At 36.7% G+C, this 23,101-nt stretch overlaps 1 protein-coding gene across 4 annotated transcripts in view; it reads right to left on the bottom strand.

Moving 5' to 3' along the window:
• fndc3ba (fibronectin type III domain containing 3Ba) overlaps positions 1-23,101 on the bottom strand; it is a 157,162-nt gene that overhangs the window by 10,423 nt on the left and 123,638 nt on the right. For all 4 annotated transcript variants that reach the window (XM_048163038.1, XM_048163041.1, XM_048163039.1 and 1 more), the window contains 9 exons: positions 22,764-22,882; positions 21,642-21,747; positions 20,733-20,905; positions 19,462-19,575; positions 19,152-19,301; positions 15,630-15,910; positions 10,031-10,246; positions 5,558-5,724; positions 5,314-5,441 (listed from right to left, as the gene is read on the bottom strand). In XM_048163038.1, coding sequence (XP_048018995.1) covers positions 5,314-5,441; positions 5,558-5,724; positions 10,031-10,246; positions 15,630-15,910; positions 19,152-19,301; positions 19,462-19,575; positions 20,733-20,905; positions 21,642-21,747; positions 22,764-22,882 — 1,454 coding nt within the window. The remainder of the gene's footprint in view (positions 1-5,313; positions 5,442-5,557; positions 5,725-10,030; positions 10,247-15,629; positions 15,911-19,151; positions 19,302-19,461; positions 19,576-20,732; positions 20,906-21,641; positions 21,748-22,763; positions 22,883-23,101) is intronic.

The raw sequence follows: 23,101 nt of genomic DNA, 5'->3' as shown, positions 1-23,101 counted from the left end.
GATATATTGCATGTTCAGATATACATACAAGTTTTGTGAAAATTATCAAAAATGCTGCCACTGGCCGGCAACTTTAAAAAATAAAAATAAAAAAAAATTAAAAAAAAAAAAAAAAAAAGAAAGAAAGAAAGAAAGAAAAAAAAACCTAGTGGGGAATGAGTTAATGAGAATGAGTTGTAGTTGCAAAATTACTTATAGTTAGTAGAATGTCTAAAGTTGAAATAAAGTAACCAGACAAGCAGTCATTGATGCTTAAAGAGGAAACATACAATATTAAAGGTCCCGTTCTTCGTGATCCTATGTTTCAAACTTTAGTTAGTGTGTAATGTTGTTGTTAGAGTATAAATAAAATCTGTAAAATTTTAAAGCTCAAAGTTCAATGCCAAGCGAGATATTTTATTTAACAGAAGTCGCCTACATCGAACGGCCAGTTTGGACTACATCCCTCTACTTCCTTCTTTAATGACGTCACTAAAACAGTTTTTTGACTAACCTCCGCCCACAGGAATACACAAGAGTTGCGTTTGTAGATTGTGTTTGTCGCCATGTCATCGAAATGCTGTTATTTTCATCCCGCAGTCCAATCACCGGGTCTGATTCCGGCTCAAATTGATAGGGTAAAATTAAAGACATGTTTACAGTAACACTGAGCGCGTGCATCTCCACGTTATGGTAAGAGGCGTGACCTTTCCGGGCAAGATGCGCTATACTGCTGTCGAATCACAACACAGGAACCGCTGGCACAATCAGAACTCGTTACGTATTTCTGAAGGAGGGACTTCATAGAACAAGGAAGTCATCAGCCCGTTTTTATGACAGTGGAAACAGCGGTATACAGATTATGTGAAATAAATTATAAATAAATTATAAATTGTATAAATTATGTGAAAAATACTGTGTTTTTTTACACGTGAAACATGAACACATGTTATATTGCACACTATAAACACAATCAAAGCTTCAAAAAAACACGAAAAACGGGACCTTTAAGAACAAGGGTGTGTAAACTTTTGAACAGAATATTTTGTGTAAATTCAGTTATATACGGATTGGTGTAAATACTTTTTATGCTCAATAATTTAACCAGACTAAACCATTGAGCAGAACTGCATGCTGTTTTCCTGCATTACTAGAAATTCTCTAAATCACAACCAATGCATTTTCAAGTCAAAAATAACAACCACAAAAGATGAAAGACAATATGTTTTTAAATGCAGGCTGTTATTTCCTTCAATTGTATCAAGTATGATAGATGAGCTGGTTGTTGGTCTCTATCAAGCCATCAGCAGTGGCATCAGCGTCAGCCGCAGAATACTAATATTCTCAGGCAGATGACACAGACCTAACATCCTACTCCTACCTAAGACCTATCTAAGTCTGTGGGGATGACATCTCACTCTCTTTCCCTTTCCTTGAATAACAATGCACTGAAAAGAGATGCATACATTTTCCATTTGTCATTGTGTTGCCTAAAGCTTTGGAGATATTAATAATAATAATAATAATAATAATAATAAAAAAAAAAAAAAAAAAATCAATAATGTTAAATAAAGTAAATATAAAATAATCATAAATGACCCAAGAATGTTAATATGCTGCAATACAAACTAAATGAATGTCTCAAACTAAAAGCAATTTTAACAAATAATATAAAAAAGCTATCGAATTTAACATGCACTAACGCATTTGTCTATTTTAATACAAAAATTCCCTCATTACATTTTTACAGAAATACAGGTGCTGGTCATATAATTAGAATATCGTGAAAAAGTTCATTTTTTTATTGTAAATTATTTTTAAAAATGAAACTTTCATTTATTCTAGATTCCCTACATGTAAAGTAAAACATTTCAAAAGTTTTTTTTTTTTAAATTTTGATGATTAGAGCATACAGCTCATGAAAGTCCAAAATCCAGTATCTCAAAATATTAGAATATTTCCTAAGATCAATCAAAAAATGGATTTTCAAAACAGAAAAGTTCAAGTTCTTTAAAGTATGTTCATTTGTACACTCAATACTTAGTCGGCAGCACATATTACAGCAAATGACTTGCTCCTAGCACAAATTACAGCATCGTTGAAGTGTGGCATGGATGTGATCAGCCTGTGGCACTGCTGAGGCACTATTGAGCCTTCAGATCATCTGTATATTGTTGGATCGACTGTTTCTCATCTTTCTCTTGAAAATATCCCATAGATTCAGGGGTCAGGCATGTTGTCTGGCCAATAAAACACAGTAATATCATGGTCAGAAAACCACTTGGAAGTGGTTTTTGCACTGTGGGCAGGTGCTAAAGTCCTGCTGGAAAAGGAAATCAGCATCTCTATAAAGCTTGTCAGCAGACGGAAGCATAAAGTGCTCCAAAACCTCCTGAAAGATGGCTGCATTGACTTTGCACTTGATAAAACACAATGGACCAACACCAGCAGATGTCACGGACCCCCAAATCATTACTAACTTCAGAAACTTCACACTAGACTTCAAGCAGCTTGGATTCTGTGCCTCTCCAGTCTTCCTTCAGACTCTGGGACCATGATTTCAACATGAAATGCAAAATTTACTTTTATCTGAAAAGAAGACTTTCGACCACTGTTCACTGTCCAGTTCTTTTTCTCCTTAGCCCAGGTAAGATGCTTCTGATGTTGTTTCTGTTTCAGAAGTGGCTTGGTAGTCCTTTTCCTGAAGATGTCTGAGTGTGGTGACTCTTGATGCGCTGACTCCGGCTTCATTCGACTCGTGAAGCTCTCCCAAGTGTTTGAATCAGCTTTACTTGACAGTATTCTCAAGCTTGTGGTCATCCCTGTTGCTTGTGCACCTTTGCCTACCCAATTTCTTCCTTCTAGTCAACTTTGCATTTAATATGCTTTGATACATCACTCTGTAAACAGCCACCACATTCAGTAATGACCATCTGTGACTTACTCTCTTTGTGGAGGGTGTCAATGATTGTCTCCTGGACCACTGCCAAGTCAGCAGTCTTCCCCATTAGTGTGGTTTCAAAGAACAAGAGATACCCGGAATTTATATTGTAGTGATGGTCATTTATTATTATTATTGTTAATTCTGTTTTAAACCCTCCTGTACATGCCATTTTAGAGCCTTCTTTAACTCTCTGTGAAAATTTTGGGAAATATTTTGTTGACAAGATTACAGTTTTGAGATCTCAGATCTCAAATTCAGTGATAACATTTCATGATGTTCCAGTTTGCTCTTCAACCTGGTCTGAGTTTGAGCCTATGGACTTGGCTTCACTTATAGATATAGTTAGAAAATTAAAACCTACTATCTGTCCCCAGGATGTGATCCCACCCCTTTTTCTCACACAAATTATTGATACTATTGGTCCAGGTCTCTTAATGTTTATCAATAAATGCTTGTCAACTGGGTCTTTCCCAAAAGATCTTAAAAATGCTGTGGTGACACCATATCTAAAGAAACCCAATCTTGATTCTGCTGTTTTTTCAAATTTTCGTCCTATTTCAAATTTGCCTTTTATTTCTAAGATAATTGAAAAAAATGTATTAACTCAACTGCAAATGTATTTAACTATGAACTCTGTACAGGAAACATTTCAGTCTGGTTTTAAAGCATTACATAGTACTGAATCTGCTTTGTTGAGAGTTTCAAGTGACATTTTTATGGAAACTGATTCTGGAAGACCTGTGGCTTTAGTCTTATTAGATCTTAGTTCTGCTTTTGATTTAGTGGATCACAAGATACTTTTTATGCGACTTGAGAAAGCTGTGGGCATTCGTGGCACTGTTTTACAATGGTTCCGCTCTTATCTCACAAATAGATGGTTCAATGTTCGCATTGGTCAGTACTCCTCCTCTGCCATACCACTTAACTCTGGAGTTCCTCAAGGATCAATCCTTGGACCAGTTTTGTTTACTTTATATATGCTTCCACTTGCCTCTATTTTTAATAAGTATGGAGTGTCTTTTCATTTATATGCTGATGACACTCAGCTCTATTTCCCATTAAAACATAATGATCGAAGCAGCCTAAAACCACTTCTGGCTTGCCTGAAGGAACTTAAGCTTTGGCTTTCCAATAATTTTTTAAACTTAAATGAAAATAAAACAGAAATAATCTTGTTCGGACCTACAGAAAACAGCGTTGTTAATGTTGATTGTGGCTCTCTTACTCCTTATGAAACCCTTTGTGCCAGGAATTTGGGTGTTCTTTTCGACCACAACCTAAAATTCGATAAACAGATTAGTGCTGTGGTAAAATCCAGTTTTTTCCATCTCCGACAGCTTTCAAAAGTTAAATCATTTTTATCTAAAGGTGATTTTCAAACATTGATCCATGCTGTTGTTATATCACGTTTAGACTACTGTAATTCTCTTTATTATGGGGTCTCCCAATCATCTCTTTCTCGATTACAGTTGGTTCAAAACTCAGCAGCTAGACTTCTCACTAAGACGCGCAAGCATGAGTCTGTTACTCCCATCTTATCAGCCTTACACTGGCTCCCTATCAAATTTAGAGTCGATTTTAAAATTTTACTTTATGTTTATAAAGCTCTTAATAATCTGGCCCCTGAGTACTTGACCAGTTTACTTTCTCGCCACTCCCCGTCAAGAACCTTAAGATCATGTGACCAGAGCTTACTTGTTGTACCACGAACTCGACTTAAAAAAACGAGGTGATCGGGCCTTTGCAGTTGTGGGACCCAAATTATGGAATAGCCTACCTTTATATATCAGGCTAGCCCCTTCTGTTGACACATTTAAGTCATCCTTGAAAACATTTCTCTTTTCCTTAGCCTTTCCTTAGCTTTTATGAATATTTTGCTTTTTATATTATTTTTATGTTTGTGACATGTACAGCACTTTGGTCAGCATCAGCTGTTTTTAAATGTGCTTTATAAATAAAGATTGAATTGAATTGAATTGAATTTAATGAAACTCAAATGTAAATATTCTAATATTTTGAGATACTGGATTTTGGACTTTCATTACCTGTATGCTCTAATCAACAAAAAAAAAAAAAAAAAAAAAAAAAATTTTTTTGAAATGTTTTACTTTACATGTAGGGAATCTAGTATAAATGAAAGTTTCATTTTTTAAAATAATTTACAATAAAAAAAAAAAAGAACTTTCACGATATTCTAATTATATGACCAGCACCTGTATAGAACCTACTTTTTTTGCAAATGAGATGAGTAAGAATGTGAAGATTTTTCTGTAGAAATGAACTGAATGTGTTAAAGTGTTGAGATAAATTATAGATGTCATGAGATAAATCACTGGCTAATCAGTAGCTCTAATCTGTAGACAATTCACATTTGAAGAATGAAATCTCACCTGTTTGTAGTCAGATTCTCGGCCCACAAGCACCTGTAGGATGTAGATGATGGGGTCTCCTCTCATTGGTGGAATGCTCTCCCAGCTGACCTCACACACATTCCCTTCCATCTGTACCACTTTGGGAGCTAAAAGATAATATACAAGTATAGATATATAAACAGCCAATAAGTACCCATCTAGTACATGAACACATGTGTGTCATGAAGCAATATGTGGATGTTCTTGTTCAAGGATACTTTACCCTTGAGAGCTGGAGGAACAGATTTGGTGGTATGGAAGGTGTGTATTTCAGAGAAAAGCCCCTCTCCTGCCTCACTCACAGCTTGAATCCTGAGACAGTAGCTGCTCGACTCATTTAGTCTCTGTACCTTATATGTGTGGCTTGGGCCTCTGTAAATAGTGACAAACCTAAAACACACACATTTCATTTATGTTAATGGTGTGTAATTCACCAATTTACTTAGTACCAATCAAACGTTTGGGGTTGGTCATATCTTTTTTTTATTTTTTTTTTTATTTTTTTTATGTTTTCTCTATTTTGCTCACCAAGGCTGCATTTATTTGATCAAAAATGCAGTAAAAATATTTTAATATATTTTAATTTATTCTTGTGATGCAAAACTGAATTTTCAGCATCATTACTCCAGTCTTCAGTGTCACATGATTGAAGTGATGATTTAGAAATCATTTTAATGCTGAAAACAGTTGTGCCGTTTAATATTTTTGTGGAAACAATGATACATTTTGTTTCAGGATTGTTTAATGAATAGAAATACAGCAATTATTAGAATTATTAGATTATATAGATTTTGTAACAATCTACGTAAACGTCTTTACTCTCACTTTTGATCAAGTCCTTGCTGAAAAAAGTATTACTTTCTTTTTAAAAAATGTTTTTTTGTTAATGTCCAAACTATTTATTTAATTAACTGCTTATAAATAATTAACTAAAATATTTTGTTGACAATTGCCACCAGTTTTAAAGATGAGCTACATTTGTCTAAAATAAAAATAAAAATAAAAAACGTCAATAAAACCATAAAACAAAATGTTAAAGAATGCTCTTTTATGCCAATTTGTGTATTTCTAAGACATAAAAAGGACATAATGACATTGTAAGCCAGCCCAAGACATTTAAAATTTAATTGAACCTTTTTTGGTCTCAATTACAATAAATTAGGTGGAAATTTCTGGTATTGGCAGTGAGCTCTGGGTATCCTCATACCATGTCCAGTCCTAGCGCATCACCATCCGTCTAATGCACAGAACCTCAACACCTCAGGCCAAAACAGAGAACAAAGCAACAGCTGCTATTTAATGACTGCTTCCAAAGGTATTTTGCCAATCTCCAGAAATTCCTGCCAGCTTGATATCTACTAATTAGATGAAGGTAACAGACCAGTGACCTGCAGTTCATACTTAATATTCCCACCGAAGCCTGTCAAACTCTCCTCTTCATGCTCTGTTTATCCGAGGCTGGTCTATTTTGGAATGCTGCCTAGGATTCAAAGTTCCTAACGTGCATATGAAGGAATAGCACTAAACATCAATCTTGTGCAGATCCAGCTGTTCAACAGATCACCTTCTGAATATGAATTATGAAATTAAATGTAGAGGAAAGGATTTTTCAAAGACTCAGAGAAGTGGTCTGATATTGTTCGTCTGATGGATTGTACATCTGTGGTTACTATGGTAATCTGACCAGAAATAAAATGTGTAATAGCAGAAGGATTACAAGTCATTTCAGAGCTGTGCGGAATCGAGACTCTCCCATCGCGCAGTCGGCCTCTAATTTTGATTAAGCAGCTGAATCAATCATTGTTAACATACATTAGCAAATACTCAAATAAAGCAAATAAAAAACATTTACCAAACTCTAATGCACACCAATGAGGGAAATTGGATCTTAGGCCTTTAGTAAATGCGCTTAACGCTATAATTTGATCTGGACTAACACAAAGTCAAGGGGACATTATGTTACCAATTGATATTTGTTCATCTGTTTATGACTACGACGTTTCATTTTGTGACTTCCAGTCTCTGCACAGAATAAGACGAAGTAAAGCACAGGAATTACCGGAAAAGCCTCAAAAGCTGCATTTCCACTGTCGGGCTAAAAGCGAGAGTACTAGTGCGTGCCAGGGCCAGTCACGTTTCCACTGTCATGACCACGTACACACTGTAAGTTTGTCTGGCTATCACCAGACCAAGCTCAAATTAAAATTGAACATTGGTCTGGGGAGTTTGCTATGTATTTCCTACTGCACAAGAGGCGTGATCAACGAGCATTATTCACGCAATTGGATAGTCCTTCAACCAATCAGATCAACGATCCGGGTGACGTACTTTTGCAGAGCGATGCGAAAACTCCAGACAGGTTTAGTTTCTATTGGTTTGTAGCACTGATCAGCGATTTGCAGAATCAGCAATGGCATCGAGCGATTTTTGCAGGTTGTGCAAAAAAACATGAAAGTGAGTGGTATTTACACCCAGTCGAGCGATTTGTTTGCTAAACTAAAGAAGTAATTTAGCATCGTTAAGAGGTTAAAAGGAATTGGATTGACAGTCGTACGAGAGACGTCATCGTGTTATACCCGCCCAGAGCCATAGAAAGAGCTCTGTACCCGCCAATAGCGAGCAAGGTGGATAAGCCAGTCTGTGATTGGTTCCCGCAAAAGTGTAACAGATGCAGCAGAAATGAATGTACGGGTTTCCAGACTGAGTTGCCGGGCGTAATCAAATCGCCGGCAGATCAGGCTGGGTTTACCCAGTCCAACTGTAAGTTTCAGGAGTGACAACCGCATTTAAATGCAGGAGTAAATACCCTAAATTATCATTACATGTGTGTACGGAACACGACTCCGTCTCGAAACTGTGATGACTGACAGCTTGGAAAACATAGCAATGTTCTGTCGTGTTTGGTACTCATTATTGTGACCAAAGTAATATTACAGTGACAAAACACTCGCTATTTTCAGCAATTTAACTAAAGCACAGTCGACAGAAGCATTGTGTTTTGTTTATGGTCTGTTTCACACAGAGCGCGCTCTTTCTGCGTTGCCATGATCACTCATTTTAAACGTTTTTTTGGCTTGTTTAAACTCGGCTCATAAAGCGATCAGGTATATGGAGTTATTAAAGTGAGCAGGCATGAGTCGCAATATTTTGGTCTTATTTTCAGCATAAAGCATTTGGATTTATTTAGGTTTATTATGGGCTTGTACTTGTTTGTTGATTTTTTTGGCAACATGAATGAGTCACGGCTCATACTGCTTTCCCTGTGATTCACTGCACATACAGAAGAGAGAAACATCTCTGATGCACGTTAAAAAAATGTCATTAACAACTAGTTCCGTACAGACTGCATAGAATTTCTGTAAATGCGGTCGTCACTACCTGTTTTTTTCGGGAGTTAATACGGTTGTAGAATGCAGTTGTCACTCCCGTATTTTACTGAACTGTGTGTGTACAGAACGCGATTAAGCACTAAAAAGGTGAACTGACAACCGAATTTAGCTGCAGTGTGTGTATGTGGCCAATACAGATCAGAGACTTGTTATTAATGCTCCCCTGTAACTTTTATTAATAAATTAGCTTCACTACTGAATCGCTACATATATATTTCTCAGCAATGAGGGGGTAATATTGTTGGATTTTAAGTTTTTAAAACTTGCAGTTTCACTATTAGTAGAAAGATGCTGCACAGCCGCAGGTAATTCACACATGGATCTTTCTCTGTCTCTTTCATAATTAATTAAAATAAATGCTATAATTCATTCATTTATTCAAATAATTGTAATCTTACTGCACTACTCTATCTCTATGTCTGATTTAAAGTTTGCAGAATGCTAGATCTAACAAGCTGTAACTGATGAAAATAACCAACATTTTACCCTCCCAGTCAAATATTGCACTGCAAACATCAAGAGCTTTATTCAGACAGGATGCACTCAATTGATTTTTGTGAAGCAACAGTAAAGACATTTATAATGTTACAAAAGATTTATAAATAAATCGTTAACCTTTCTATTCATCATCATCATCAAAAAAAACAAACAAACAAACAAACTGGTGTGGTTAATGCATTTTTGATCAAATAAATGCAGCCTTGGTGAGCTTAAGAAACTTTCAAAAACAGCACTGTATATATAAACCATAGTATATAAACTACCCTTGGTGCGTTTTTGGTAAAGACAAATGCTTCTATCACCTGTCTCTTTGTAGCAAAACTGTTACTGGCTAAAGAGAATCATTAGAATAATTAGTAAATTAACCAGTCTACCACTAAAAGGATTTTTGACAGTGTTGGTTAGGGAATTCATTATATTTTTTATTAAATGTCCATCTGCCAGGCCTGTTGCCCACTCACAAATACTGCCAACACACCACTCTGCCAAGGAAAACAATCAACAGTTACAATTAAATTAGGAAGAGAGGCAAACTGAAACTTGGGTAGGTTAAAAATGTAGTGACCTGACCGATCTACAGGTATGTCACTACAGTAAGGCTTAAAGACCTATAATATATATCTGACCTCAAAGCATTAATTTCTAAAAAAAAAAAAAGTAAATGTTAAAAAAAAAATACTGCTATCTAATTACAGTTCACCTTGACTAAATCATATGATTGCTCACAGCGTGCTGTCAAAATGAATTCAATTTTCCTTTTAGCGATGCCTCTATTGCTATTTATGAGGTGATTGAGATGAACTGACCTTCTGTTCTTGTCCTCCATCTGCAAGTTGTAGACCATCTCTTCTCCAAGCAGGCTCTTGGCATTGCTGCTGTCTCCCCACTTGAGTTTCAGGCTCTGGGGTCCCGCGGCAGTGCACTCCAGTCGGGGAGGGACAGGTGGCAGTGGCCTGGTGCGGGCCAGCAGGGGAGGGCAGAAGGGACTGGCACCGATCTCATTCACTGCCTGAATCTGCAGACTGACAGCACAGAGAGTCTCATTTAAACCATGTACACCAGGTGATCTTCAGGGCTGGGCAATTTTACCTGTATAAATATGTAAGCCACTAAAGATATATCATTTATATTTGTGCTGATATCAGTGAGCAAGACTTCCTTATGTTATGTGAAAGTACATATTTTATCAAATGGACTATCAGGCATCATCACATGGTAATTTTTGCAGAATTTCCTCCAAAAATAACTATAACAGAGCTAATGTGTGAGTCACTATACTACACTGATTCATGTGCATGTGTTAAAACCACAACATTTCCCTCTGCTTACAGCTGCCGTACATGCAGGAGGTGGGCAGATGACACTCATATGAGCAGCTTCATCTGAATATGCATGTATGGATGGAGTACAGGCAGTTTCACATGTTTATCAACAGGCCAACAGATGTGCACCAGTTTTGCTGTTAACCATGTGTAACACTTCATGGCATTTCCATGGCACAACAAACATACAAAATCTGCTGTAGTTGGCACACTTTAATCAGTGCTTGAAGTGCATGGTAAGACTGAATGCACTAAGAATATTTTGAGTCATGATATTTATTTATATATATATTTATTTATATATATATATATATATATATATATATATATATATATATATATAACAATTACAAAAATAAGCAAAATTTAATTAAAATTGGCACCAAATGTAATGTTGGCTGTTAAAACTTGGCACACTTCATGAAGTGTAATCAAGTAATCAAACCAATGTTTTTTTTTGAGACAACAGCTATTTTTTCAGTAATTTGTAGCTTCACCTGACTGAAACTTGATATGAAATGAGATGCAGTCGATCTCTTCACACACCGCCACTGTAAAAAGTAATAAGCCACGTCATGCTAAGTCTCGCTCATTTGAGGATGCAAATAACTTCCTTAACTTTCACCTTGCTAAACTCAATCAAATTTATATTTGTCAGTTGAAAGTGCTTTGGGTAGGAGCCCATCATTCAAGGATAATGCCTTGTCATGTTATTAAATCAAATGGAACCAAAATCAATTTCTGGGTTTTTAAAAAAAAATGGGAGGGCTGGGAGTCTGGACTGGAATTAACAGCAGCTCTCCCACAACACCAGACTGTTTGGTTGACATTTAACTGAAAACAAAACATACTTTAACCTTTCACAAGATTTCATTAGTCTGTACGCCCCTAATGACAAAAGACAATCGATCTAGAAGCGATCAAGTGGATATACAGCCTGCTTTACACTAGGTATGGCTAAAAAAAAAAACTGGCCTTGATTCACATACAGTGGGGTTCAAAAATCTTAGGCCACATTGAAATCTGGAGATTCAAAATCTTATCTTCATTTTAATTTGGAACTAAATTATGATGGCATAAAACAGAGGTATTCAACCCGGCTCCTGGAGATCCACAGCCCTGCAAAAATTATCTGCTTGTGATTTTGAAGCGATCCTGAAGACATCGATTAGCTGGTTCAAGTGTGTTTGATTAGGGTTGGAGCTGAACTCTGCAGGACAGTTGGTCACCAGGAGCAGGGTTGAAGACCTCTGAATAATTAAGAATGAATAAAGCTGGGTTCACACTGTACGGTCTTGGCCACGATTTGGCCGTCTGACACAAATGTTGAGATTCCTCTGATCCTAAGCCAAAAACCAAAAAAAGTCTTGAACTTTGAACGTTGCGATCAAATTTTATCTCAGACAAAATTCTGCCAGTGTCAGAATGTTTGCTAGCTGCCATTTCAATCTTGCATGTAATGCAGTTCACAGTCACCGAATGTGTCACAGATTGATGATGTGAAACTCCGGACGAGTCTTCTTGTGTGCGTCTGCTTTTAATGCGTCTTGACTACCGTAAGTCTGACATGAATGACAACTGAAATCCGACAGTGTGACATGGCTTACAGCTGGGATCATGTTCATACAGACTGACAAGCAACAGTCGCAAATGACTATTATAAATCTTACAGTGTGCACCCGGCTTAAGACATATTTGAGATTCTGCTCTATTTGAGGCCACTGATCACTTAAAAGTACAGTATTTAATATTGACAGCTAGTGGTTGAAATGGGTACTGATGGGTAAAATATTGGAGAGAGTTGTTTCCCCCGCCCCCTCCTCCTCAGACTTCGATGCTCACGCGAGTTGCCAGGTTGATGACATGCAACAGGAATGAGCGCAATTAAAAATGGAAGGTGACGAGCATTTACAATAAGTTGATTTATCTGCATTTAATACATCTCTGGACATACTGGACAGACTGAGGCTTTTTAGGTAGGGTAGAATCTACGATCTCTGTCGAAATACTATTGGGTAAATTGGCAGTGGGTGGAATAACACAGACCAAAACAAAAACAGACATTCCAACACAGAATGCACATTTCAAAGTAGAATAACTGGCTGTAGCATTGTTTTCCAGAGAAACAAGTATGTGAATTTAGCATGTTTCCTAAATATCAGCAAACATATTATGGTATTTTTATTCTTTAGTAAGTCAGAAAAATACATAAATCTCATTTGTTTAAACGACCTCCGAAGAACAGGCGAATCTCAACATGACACCGACTGTTACGTAACAGTCGGGGTGTATGCCCCAATATTTGCATAATGCCAGCCCATGATGTTCCCAACATTATAAAAGGCATTAGACAAGGGCAGCCAGTTAACGTCTGGAGCTGCACACAGCCGAATCATCAGACTAGGTAAGCAAGAACAACAGCGAAAAATGGCAGATGGAGCAATAATAACTGACATAATCCATGATAGCATGATATTTTTACTGATATTTGTAAATTGTCTTTCTAAACGTTTCGTTAGCATGTTGCTAATGTACTGTTAAATGAGGTTAAAGTTACCATCTTTTCTTACTGTATTCACGGAGACAAGAGCCGTCGCTATTTTCATTTTTTAAACACTTGCAGTCTGTATAATTCATAAACACAATTTCATTCTTTATAAATCTCTCCAACAGTGTAGCATTAGCCGTTAGCCACGGAGCACAGCCTCAAATTCACTCAGAATAAAACTTTAACATCCAAATAAATACTTTACTCACATAATTCGAAGCATGCATGCAGCATGCATGACGAACATCTTGTAAAGATCCATTTGAGGGTTATATTAGCTGTGTGAACTTTGTAAATGCGCTGTAATATAGTCGACAGCTGGTGTGGCAGGGAGCACGCGATTTAAGGGGGCGGCGCTGAGTGTAAATCAATGCATTGTTAATGATGCCCCAAAATAGGCAGTTAAAAAAATTAATTAAAAAAAAAAAATCTATGGGGTATTTTGAGCTGAAACTTCACAGACACATTCAGGAGACACCTTAGACTTATATTACATCTTGTGAAAGAACGTTCTTGGGCACCTTTAAGCAAATCTGTGACATTGCTACCTTAACTCATTTGTGTGAATCTGAGGTACTAGCTATATTGATAAATAGAAAAGAAAAAAATAATGTCTGCACACTGAAGTTACAGCTTCATACAAATATATATATATATATATATATTTATTTTGATCGATCAGGTCTTCACCAGGCACAATTTGCAAAGTGAGATGCAACTCTTTATAGACACAGGTGAAAGCATTAAATATACTGAACAGAGAAACGGAGCTTCTTTATATGAGCAGGGGAAATAGCAGAGGTTACACTACCATCAGGTCAGTCAGAACACTGGCAGTAGATTACTGAGATAGCCTGATATCAGATAATGAAATCTGTGAGTGGACTCCTGCCATCGGTTTTATTTTTTAAATACTCCAAAAGCAAATCAATGAAAAAAAAAAAAAGCATATGAAAATAAAAAAATAAAATGTAGACTGGATGTTTCATTGTTCCACAATGGCAGAAAAATAAAGAACTGGCTGAGAATGCTAACCAAGAGTACAACATTATTGAGAATAAGCTTCACGTCAATAAATTTAAGACACCTGGGGGAAAAATTATCATAAGGTAGCGAGACCACTCAGCCATGACTTAGAGAACTTTCGTCTTATGTTCTTGCTGAAAAAATGTTTAATCTGGGGGAAAAAAAAGTTTGAAAATATTTGAGGCTAATTTATTGAATGTATGAATGATTTAGATGTTGTATTGAATAAAAATGCTGATGTGATAATGTAATCCTTCTTTACTGTAACCCATGATTTTTTTCTCTCTTTTTTCTCTTTTCTTTCTTATACATCAGCTCTATGCCTTGACATAATGTCCATATAAGTGTTCTGTCTATTGAAGGGTGAAAAAAAAAAAGGTAGCGAGACCTACACTACTGTTCAAAAGATTGGGGTTGGTAAGATTTTATTAATGTTTTTGAAAGGAGTATCTTACGCTTACCAAGGCTGCATTTATTTGATAGTTCAGTAAGAGCAATAATATTGTGAAATATTATTACAATTTAGAATACCCGATTTCTATTTTAATACTGTATATTCTAAAATGTAATTCATTCCTGTGATGACAAAGCTGAATTTTCAGCATCAGTACTCCAGTCTTCAGTGTCACATGATCCTTCGGAAATCATTCTAATATGCTAATTTGCTGCACAGGAAACATGTCTTCTTATCATCAATTTTGAAAACAGTATTATTGTGGAAAACATAATGTTTTTTTACAAGATTTGATGAATAGAAAGAACAGATCAATTTAATGTGTCCCTGCTGATTAAAAGTATTCTTTTGAAAAAAAAAAAAAAATAATAATAATTCTTACTGACCCCAAACTTTTAAACAGAAGTATAAATTGATTGTGAGTGGGCAGAAAGAAAATCATTAAGTGGGGTCCAGGTGAACATGCAGTAAAAATCTGCAGAAAATGCAGGACCCAGCAGAAAGTAGGATGAAACCAGGAAAAAAAAGAGAAAAGAAATCAGTCTCATGCAGATCTCTAATTTAAAGACTATAATCAAAGGTCTCAGACAAAAACATGGGTTGCATAAGCTGGCTGATGGAGACACTTGTATGTGCACAGTGGTGGCCTCATGCAGGGATAGATGTCCTGTTATGGACACCACTTCACAGATACACACATAAAATCTGCCCTCTGGCCTTCTCCTTTCATTAGCTACCGATTAGCGTCATTAACACGCTGCTGTTTACCCACTGTCTTCCTGGGCAGGGGGAGGAAACATGCAGCGGGGTGGCGTGGTTGTGGCGTCACACTTCGCTGAAATGGACAACTTTGCTGAATGCAAATGAGACCCGAGATGAAGCATAACTACTCCCTGCAGTACACAGATTTAGCTCAGAGGCAATCGGAAAGCTAAGCTATTATTTAAAACTGTTTTCCAAAGTCGCAGAAGTGCTTATGTAAATGACGAGATAAATGTGATCTAGTGGACAGACTGGAGGTGTCAGAATGGTTCATGGTTGTGTGTTTTACATACCTGTATTCACTGTCAGGCTGTAGGTTCTGCAGCACATGGCAGGTGCTGGAGTCCAGGCTGATGAGCTGCTCTCCAAGTTTAAGAGTGTAGGACGTGATCTCCAGTCCATTGTTGCAGGGCTCATCCCATTTCAAAGCCAGGCATGTGGAAGGTGTGTAGACACCGCTATCTGTGGGGTCGTGCTCAAGTACACACAACACTGAGACTGGGTCAGGTACGGTGGCGGGGGTCTGACAGCTCATGTGCTCGCTGTACGGTCCTGCACCTGCTTGATTCGCCGCCTTTAAAAAAGGGGACATGGTTTAACTTGCAGTATAATATGCTTTAATAATATTTTTTTTGTTTTAAGGCTGTCAATAAATTTAAAAAATATTAAAATTTAGCTGTCAAAGTTTTGTTTAATTCAACATTATGACATTTTATTCACTGTGTGATTTCTAAAAAATGACAGTAAATGACAAAATGATGACAAATTGCCAAACATAATTACACTTAGGCCTGGTATTTAGTTTTCTTTCCCTTAAAAGGAACTAAACGTGTTAACGCATTAACTATGAAAAATGATTGTATTAATCACAATTAAATAACTGAATTCACTGACAGCCCTAATGTGATTTCTTGTGCAATAATGATAAATGTCACCTAAAAATGACAAGAAAAATATTCTTGATTAGAGTGACATTTATTAACACAAACTTCCTGTGTTTTATTTCATCAGCATACATATTATATACACACATATGTATATCTATATATGTATATCTATATCTATATATATATATATATATATATATATATATATATATATATATATATCTATATATATATCTATATATATATATCTATATATATATATATATATATATATATATATATATATATATACACACACACACACACACACATACATATGTGTGTATATAATAAGAATATCATCAAAAAGTTGATTTATTTCACTAATTCCATTCAAAAAGTGAAACTTGTATATTATATTCAGTCATTACACACAGACTGATATATTTCAAATGTTTATTTCTTTTAATTTTGATGATAATAACTGACAACTAAGGAAAATCCCAAATTCAGTATCTCAGAAAATTACAATTTTACTTAAGACCAATACAAAGAAAGGATTTTTAGAAATCTTGGCCAACTGAAAAGTATGAACATGAAAAGTATAAGCATGTACAACACTCAATACTTAGGTGGGGCTCCTTTTGCCTGAATTACTGCAGCAATGCGGTGTGGCATGGAGTCGATCAGTCTGTGGCACTGCTCAGGTGTTATGAGAGCCCAGGTTGCTCTGATAGTGGCCTTCAGCTCTTCTGCATTGTTGGGTCTGGCATATCGCATCTTCCTCTTCACAATACCCCATAGATTTTCTATGGGGTTAAGGTCAGGCAAGTTTGCTGGCCAATTAAGAACAGGGATACCATGGTCCTTAAACCAGGTACTGGTAGCTTTGGCACTGTGTGCAGGTGCCAAGTCCTGTTGGAAAATGAAATCTGCATCTCCATAAAGTTGGTCAGCAGCAGGAAGCATGAAGTGCTCTAAAACTTCCTGGTATACAGCTGTGTTGACCTTGGACCTCAGAAAACACAGTGGACCAACACCAGCAGATGACATGGCACCCTAAACCATCACTGACTGTGGAAACTTTACACTGGGCCTCAAGCAACATGGATTGTGTGCCTCTCCTCCTCTCTTCCTCCAGACTCTGGGAACCTGACTTCCAAAGGAAATGCAAAATTTACTTTTATCAGAGAACATAACTTTGGACCACTCAGCAGCAGTCCAGTCCTTTTTGTCTTTAGCCCAGGCGAGACGCTTCTGACGCTGTCTGTTGTTCAAGAGTGGCTTGACACAAGGAATGCAACAGCTGAAACCCATGTCTTGCATACGTCTGTGCGTAGTGGTTCTTGAAGCACTGACTCCAGCTGCAGTCCACTCTTTGTGAATCTCCCCCACATTTTTGAATGGGTTTTGTTTCACAATCCTCTCCAGGGTGTGGTTATCCCTATTGCTTGTACACTTTTTTCTACCACATCTTTTCCTTCCCTTCGCCTCTGTATTAATGTGCTTGGACACAGAGCTCTGTGAACAGCCAGCCTCTTTTGCAATGACCTTTTGTGTCTTTCCCTCCTTGTGTCAATGGTCGTCTTTTGGACAACTGTCAAGTCAGCAGTCTTCCCCATGATTGTGTAGCCTACAGAACTAGACTGAAAGACCATTTAAAGGCCTTTGCGGGTGTTTTGAGTTAATTAGCTGATTAGAGTGTGGCACCAGGTGTCTTCAATATTGAACCTTTTCACAATATTCTAATTTTCTGAGACACTGAATTTGAGATTTTCCTTAGTTGTCAGTTATAATCATCAAAATTAAAAGAAATAAACATTTGAAATATATCAGTCTGTGTGTAATGAATGAATATAATATACAAGTTTCACTTTTTGAAGGGAATTAGTGAAATAAATCAACTTTTTGATGATATTCTAATTATATGACCAGCACCTGTATATACATACACTTTTTTTGTCTCATTCCATTTCTGTAAAGCATTTTGAGCTGCATGACAATATTTCCTAATAAATGACAATGATTATAGTGATCATTATGCCGTTAATCCTCACCATATAATATCTCGACATGACTGTCACTAGCTCATTTATTTAAAGCATAATGACAAGAACCTTTTCACAGCCTCAGTGCGCAAGATGATACAGTTAATGAAGCAGCAACTTTCATTGTTCTTTTCAACTTTTCCTGTCATACTTTTACTACTCTAGTCATAATTAAATGGGATAAAATGGCCAAGAGCAAGTTAAATACGTTAAGTATGGCACAAAAGTCTATCTATTTGGTTTGAGTCGTGAGGCTGCAGCACAGCGACACATCACAGCCATGAAAAAGTACTATAATAAAACCACTTTGTGTGCTAATCAGTTATTTTGACTTTGCTACTCCCAAGGGCATTGAGCCTTAAGGCTAATTTATACCTCTGCGTCGGACCTACATCATAGCCTCTATGCTTCGGTTTTCTTTTATACTTCTGTGTTGTTGTCTGCGTCGACATGCAATTACACATGCAGACCAGTAGCAGGCAGTATTCACTGGCTTATGCAGATGTTTTTTTTTTTGACTGAGGGAGGGGTTATAGCAGACCAATCACAGCGCTTGTGGTCTGTGTAGAATTGACGCGTTGTTACATTTTTGGAGAGGTGCACGTCAGGCTACACCATAAGCTATGTTTGCTACACACAGCCTACGACGTAGCTACGGCTGTGTAAATCAGCCTTTACAGTAAAAAAAAATATATAAATAGCCATATCATTTATTACAAATCAAGTTAACAACAGAGTTCTAATACAATTAAAAGGCATTATGAAGGTGTAGGCAGGGTGCACTTTACAGGCACCCTCTGTATAACTGGCTCAACAAAATATTTCATTGTTCCACACTTTAAAAGAATTATTGAACAATAAATATTGTGTACATAAAAGAACCCATCAGTGACAGTAATACCTGTAGTCTGCAGTAGTAATGAGTAGCAGGTGTCAGGTCTGAGATCTCACACTGCGTGTCAGGGCCGCAGTAGATCAGCTCCATGGGCTCTTCCTCTCGGCCCCACTCTAGACGGTACTCAGAGATGTCGGCCCCTGAGCTCTCTGGACTCTGAAAGTGAGAGAGAGGAGGGTAATAAAAAAGTTATTGGCTGATTGTTTGTACTTCAGCTCATCTGACCATCAATACTGACAGAATTTCTTTGTTGAATGTGTTAATGTATGATCTATGTCCTATTATTGATGGGCCTGCTTTAAATATGATAAACTACCTCCCAGCTGACCAGCACACAGGTATTGGACATTAAGGTAAGGGATGGCGCTGCACATTGGCTGGGAGGACCAGCTGCAGTTGTTATTTCTGTTGGTTCAGAGAACTGCCCATACTGTGAGCAGAACAAAAGGGAGAGAGAGAGAAAGTAGTGCAAATTAATATTCAAAACATGACATGAAATGTCTCAAAGGTGCATTTCTATCAGAATACAATGTGAAAAACAAATAAAACACAGAAGACCGAGACAATCATTCTTGTGAAATCAAAGCATGTTTCCAGTACTGCAATCTGATACGAGACGCATCGATTCCTCACTTTTGGGAGTTTGCCTCACACAAACAATGAAAAGTAAACAGAGAAAAGGATTAAATTCAGTCCTCTGGCTCTAGCACTTACTCTGAATGTCATATTAACACTCCCGCAAAGAAACAGGAAACTACTTAAATTGAACAAAGAAAAATATAAAGGAGAAAAAAGACAGGAAGAGCTGATCCCTGCCTCCCTGAACAACCTGAGGAGAAATCCTTGAAGTTGTGTAGATATCTATGGACATCAACTTCCGCTACATAAGAAAAAAAATTATGCTTTGGTAAATCATAATTATGACATAAATAATCATAATTCTGAGACATACCAAGTCATTAGATTAGAATTTTGAAATTATGACAAATTTGAAACTATAGAATATAAATTCAGAATTATGAGATAAAAAGTCAGAATTATAGTACAATAAAAAATTTTAATTATATGATATTAGCAGGTGAAATCGAGGCAAAGTTGAAATTGACAAAAATGGGGTCATAATTGACTGAATATTGCTTTATTTTGACTTTGTATCTGAAAATTTTAATTTTTGTCAATTATGACTGTCATAATTATGATTTATGTCATTTATGACTTCTATCTCATAATTTTGACTTATCATCTCAGAATAATTAGAACTTAGTATCTCATAATTTTAACTTTTTATCTCATAATTAGCCTGGTTCCTCACATTCCAGATGGATTCAAATAATGATTGGCCGGTTTAGACGATTCATGCGATAAAGAGAGGAACGAGGTACTGTGATCAACTGAAAACTGAACCTGAGGTGCATTATGGTAGGGATGGGTCAGGATGGTTGTCTACCAACAAGCTAGTCAATTAGTGCGGTTGACGACTTCATGTAGGTTTCAATTTTTTAGCATTATTATTATTATTATTAATGGCTGTGCTTTAGAAAACAATTCAAGAATCACAATTTGATTATTGAATTGAGCATCACTCACCCCTGCCTCGTTGGCGGCACGCAGGCGAAAGCTGTAGGTGGCGCCGGGGAGCAGACTGCCCACGGTGCACTCCAGATCAGAGCCGTGATAGACCTCGGTGGGCTCTGACTCTCCCTCCCTCATTTCCAAACTGTACTCAGTCACCTCACATGCCCCCTCAGAGGAGGGACAATCTGAGATGAGGGACAGAAACAAAAGCACTTCAGTACAATAGAAATTACAGGTTCAACTCATCCTTTATAATGAAAGTAAGGGGTTTAAGTTCTTCTAAGACAAAGCAAATTTTACCACTTCTTTACAACTTCAAGCTTTACCAAGCTTCACAATTTCAGTTCAAAGTTTCTTGTCCAAAAGCCTGAATCCAAAGTGTTCACTTGGAAAGTCTGGAATCAGCAGCTCAACAGACCCAGAACTCACTCCTGCTGAGGGTGTTTAGCTTTTAACTCCCTACTGATAGCTTTGGCACAGGAAGTATGTGAGTCAAGCACACTTCAAGAGCACCATTCTAGTCTACAACTGAAAAATATGTGCACGTTGAGAAGGTTACATTGAGGACATAGCAAAAATGGTGAAAATATTGATCTGGGTATGACAAAACGGTTTACTTGTGTGAATGCCATAGAGGGGCTTAGTGAAATGTAATTACACATCAACATAAATAAATGTGAAACTGCAGAGATCCCGGGACAATGTAAATTACCAACTTAATAATGCTTCTTGATACCATAACCTATAAAGCATTGTGTTAGTAACATTGTGGGTCACTACCTTGAATACACTGTACGTTGCTTTGTATAGAAACATAAAATGCAAAAAATTTGAACATGATATAGTGGCTAAGGAGTGAAAAACTCTCAGAAGTGTGATGTATTGGAAGGACAGAGAGTTTATGTATTCATAGAATCTTACCCCACTGTAAGTGTACTTCTTTGTGCTTGGCTTTACCCACAATTCTGGGAGGCTGGCAACGTCCTGGAGCTACAGATAGTGTACGCACTGGCAGACACTCAGAGCACTGCAAGGACAAAAGCATAACAATTATGTATCCATAACTATAACTGTAGCAAAAAGTATGTGATTTATACTACTGTTCAAAAGGTTTGAGGTCAGTAAGATTTTTTAAGAAAGAAATTAATACTTTTCTTTAAAAGGGACACATTACATTGATCAAAAATAACAGTGAAGTCCTTTGTTGTTACAAAAAAAGTATTTCAAATAAATGCTGCTCATCAAAGAATCCTGGAAAAAATGTATCACGGTTTCCAAAAAAAAAAAAAAAAGCAGCACAACTGTTTTTAAACATTGAAAATAATACAAAATGTTTCTTGAGCAGCAAATCAGCATATTACAGTGATTTCTGAAGGATCATGTAGTAATGAGAGAGTAATGGAGATAACGATTGGAATAATGCAATCACAGGAATAAATTATATTTTAAAATTGATTAAAATGGAAAACAGTTATTTTAGATTGTAATAATCATAATGTTACTGCATTCATTTTTGATCAAATAACTACAGCCTTGGTGAGTTCTTTCAAGAATACTAACCTTATCAACCCCAAACTTTTGAATTGTAGTGTATATAATGCATTTTGGACTGAATTTATACACAAATTGGCCATGAAATGTATAAAAAAAATGTAATACTTTGTAATACTTTTAATACAATAAAATGTAATGCTTTGATTTCTTTTACTGCTAACACACAAAAAGAGCATTTCACAACAGACTTCTCAAGAACATTGCTGAACTGAAACGGTTTGAAAATTTCTCCTGAACTTTTGTGAGGTTAAAAGGTTAATGGAAGTAACTGGTTAACCAATTGTTAAAATCCAAACTTTTCCCACTCATGAATGTTTAAATGGTCTGTTCAAGTGAAAAATTAATAGTTTGTGTGTTTTTCTGTTGTTGTAGTTTTTTCCTGCAAATGTCCAGCGATAGACTCTCATTCTTTCTAAATGCATTTTTTTTTCTCTGACGAGTCCATTTGGACAGATGTGACGTACAGCTGTTGTAATAGATGTGAGTTACCTGGCTGTGGCCGCCTGTGCTGATGCTGCAGGTGCGCAGTCTGTACATTGTGCCGGGTTTCAAGTCCTCACACTCGCACTCTGTGGCAGGCCCGCTGTATGCAATGTCCCACTGATTGGCTACCAAATACAAGGCGTCAAAGAGTTAAACATTCGCAGGGAAATCACTTTCAAAGAGTCAGTCAGTTATCCATGTAAACCATCAACTGTTCCCAGTTTAATTAAGTTTAATTAATCCATTGCAAGATAAAACAGGTATCAACGAACAGGCAAGCATTGAGTATTTTTGGCTATATGAAATTCCTTTTAGAGAAATAAAAGCTCTGACAACATCTGTGT

Source organism: Megalobrama amblycephala, linkage group LG17 (genome assembly GCF_018812025.1).
Source record: "Megalobrama amblycephala isolate DHTTF-2021 linkage group LG17, ASM1881202v1, whole genome shotgun sequence".
In the NCBI taxonomy this organism is placed as follows: domain Eukaryota; kingdom Metazoa; phylum Chordata; class Actinopteri; order Cypriniformes; family Xenocyprididae; genus Megalobrama; species Megalobrama amblycephala.
Note: the sequence above shows the minus strand (reverse complement) of the source record. Positions and strands in the feature narration are given on the sequence as shown.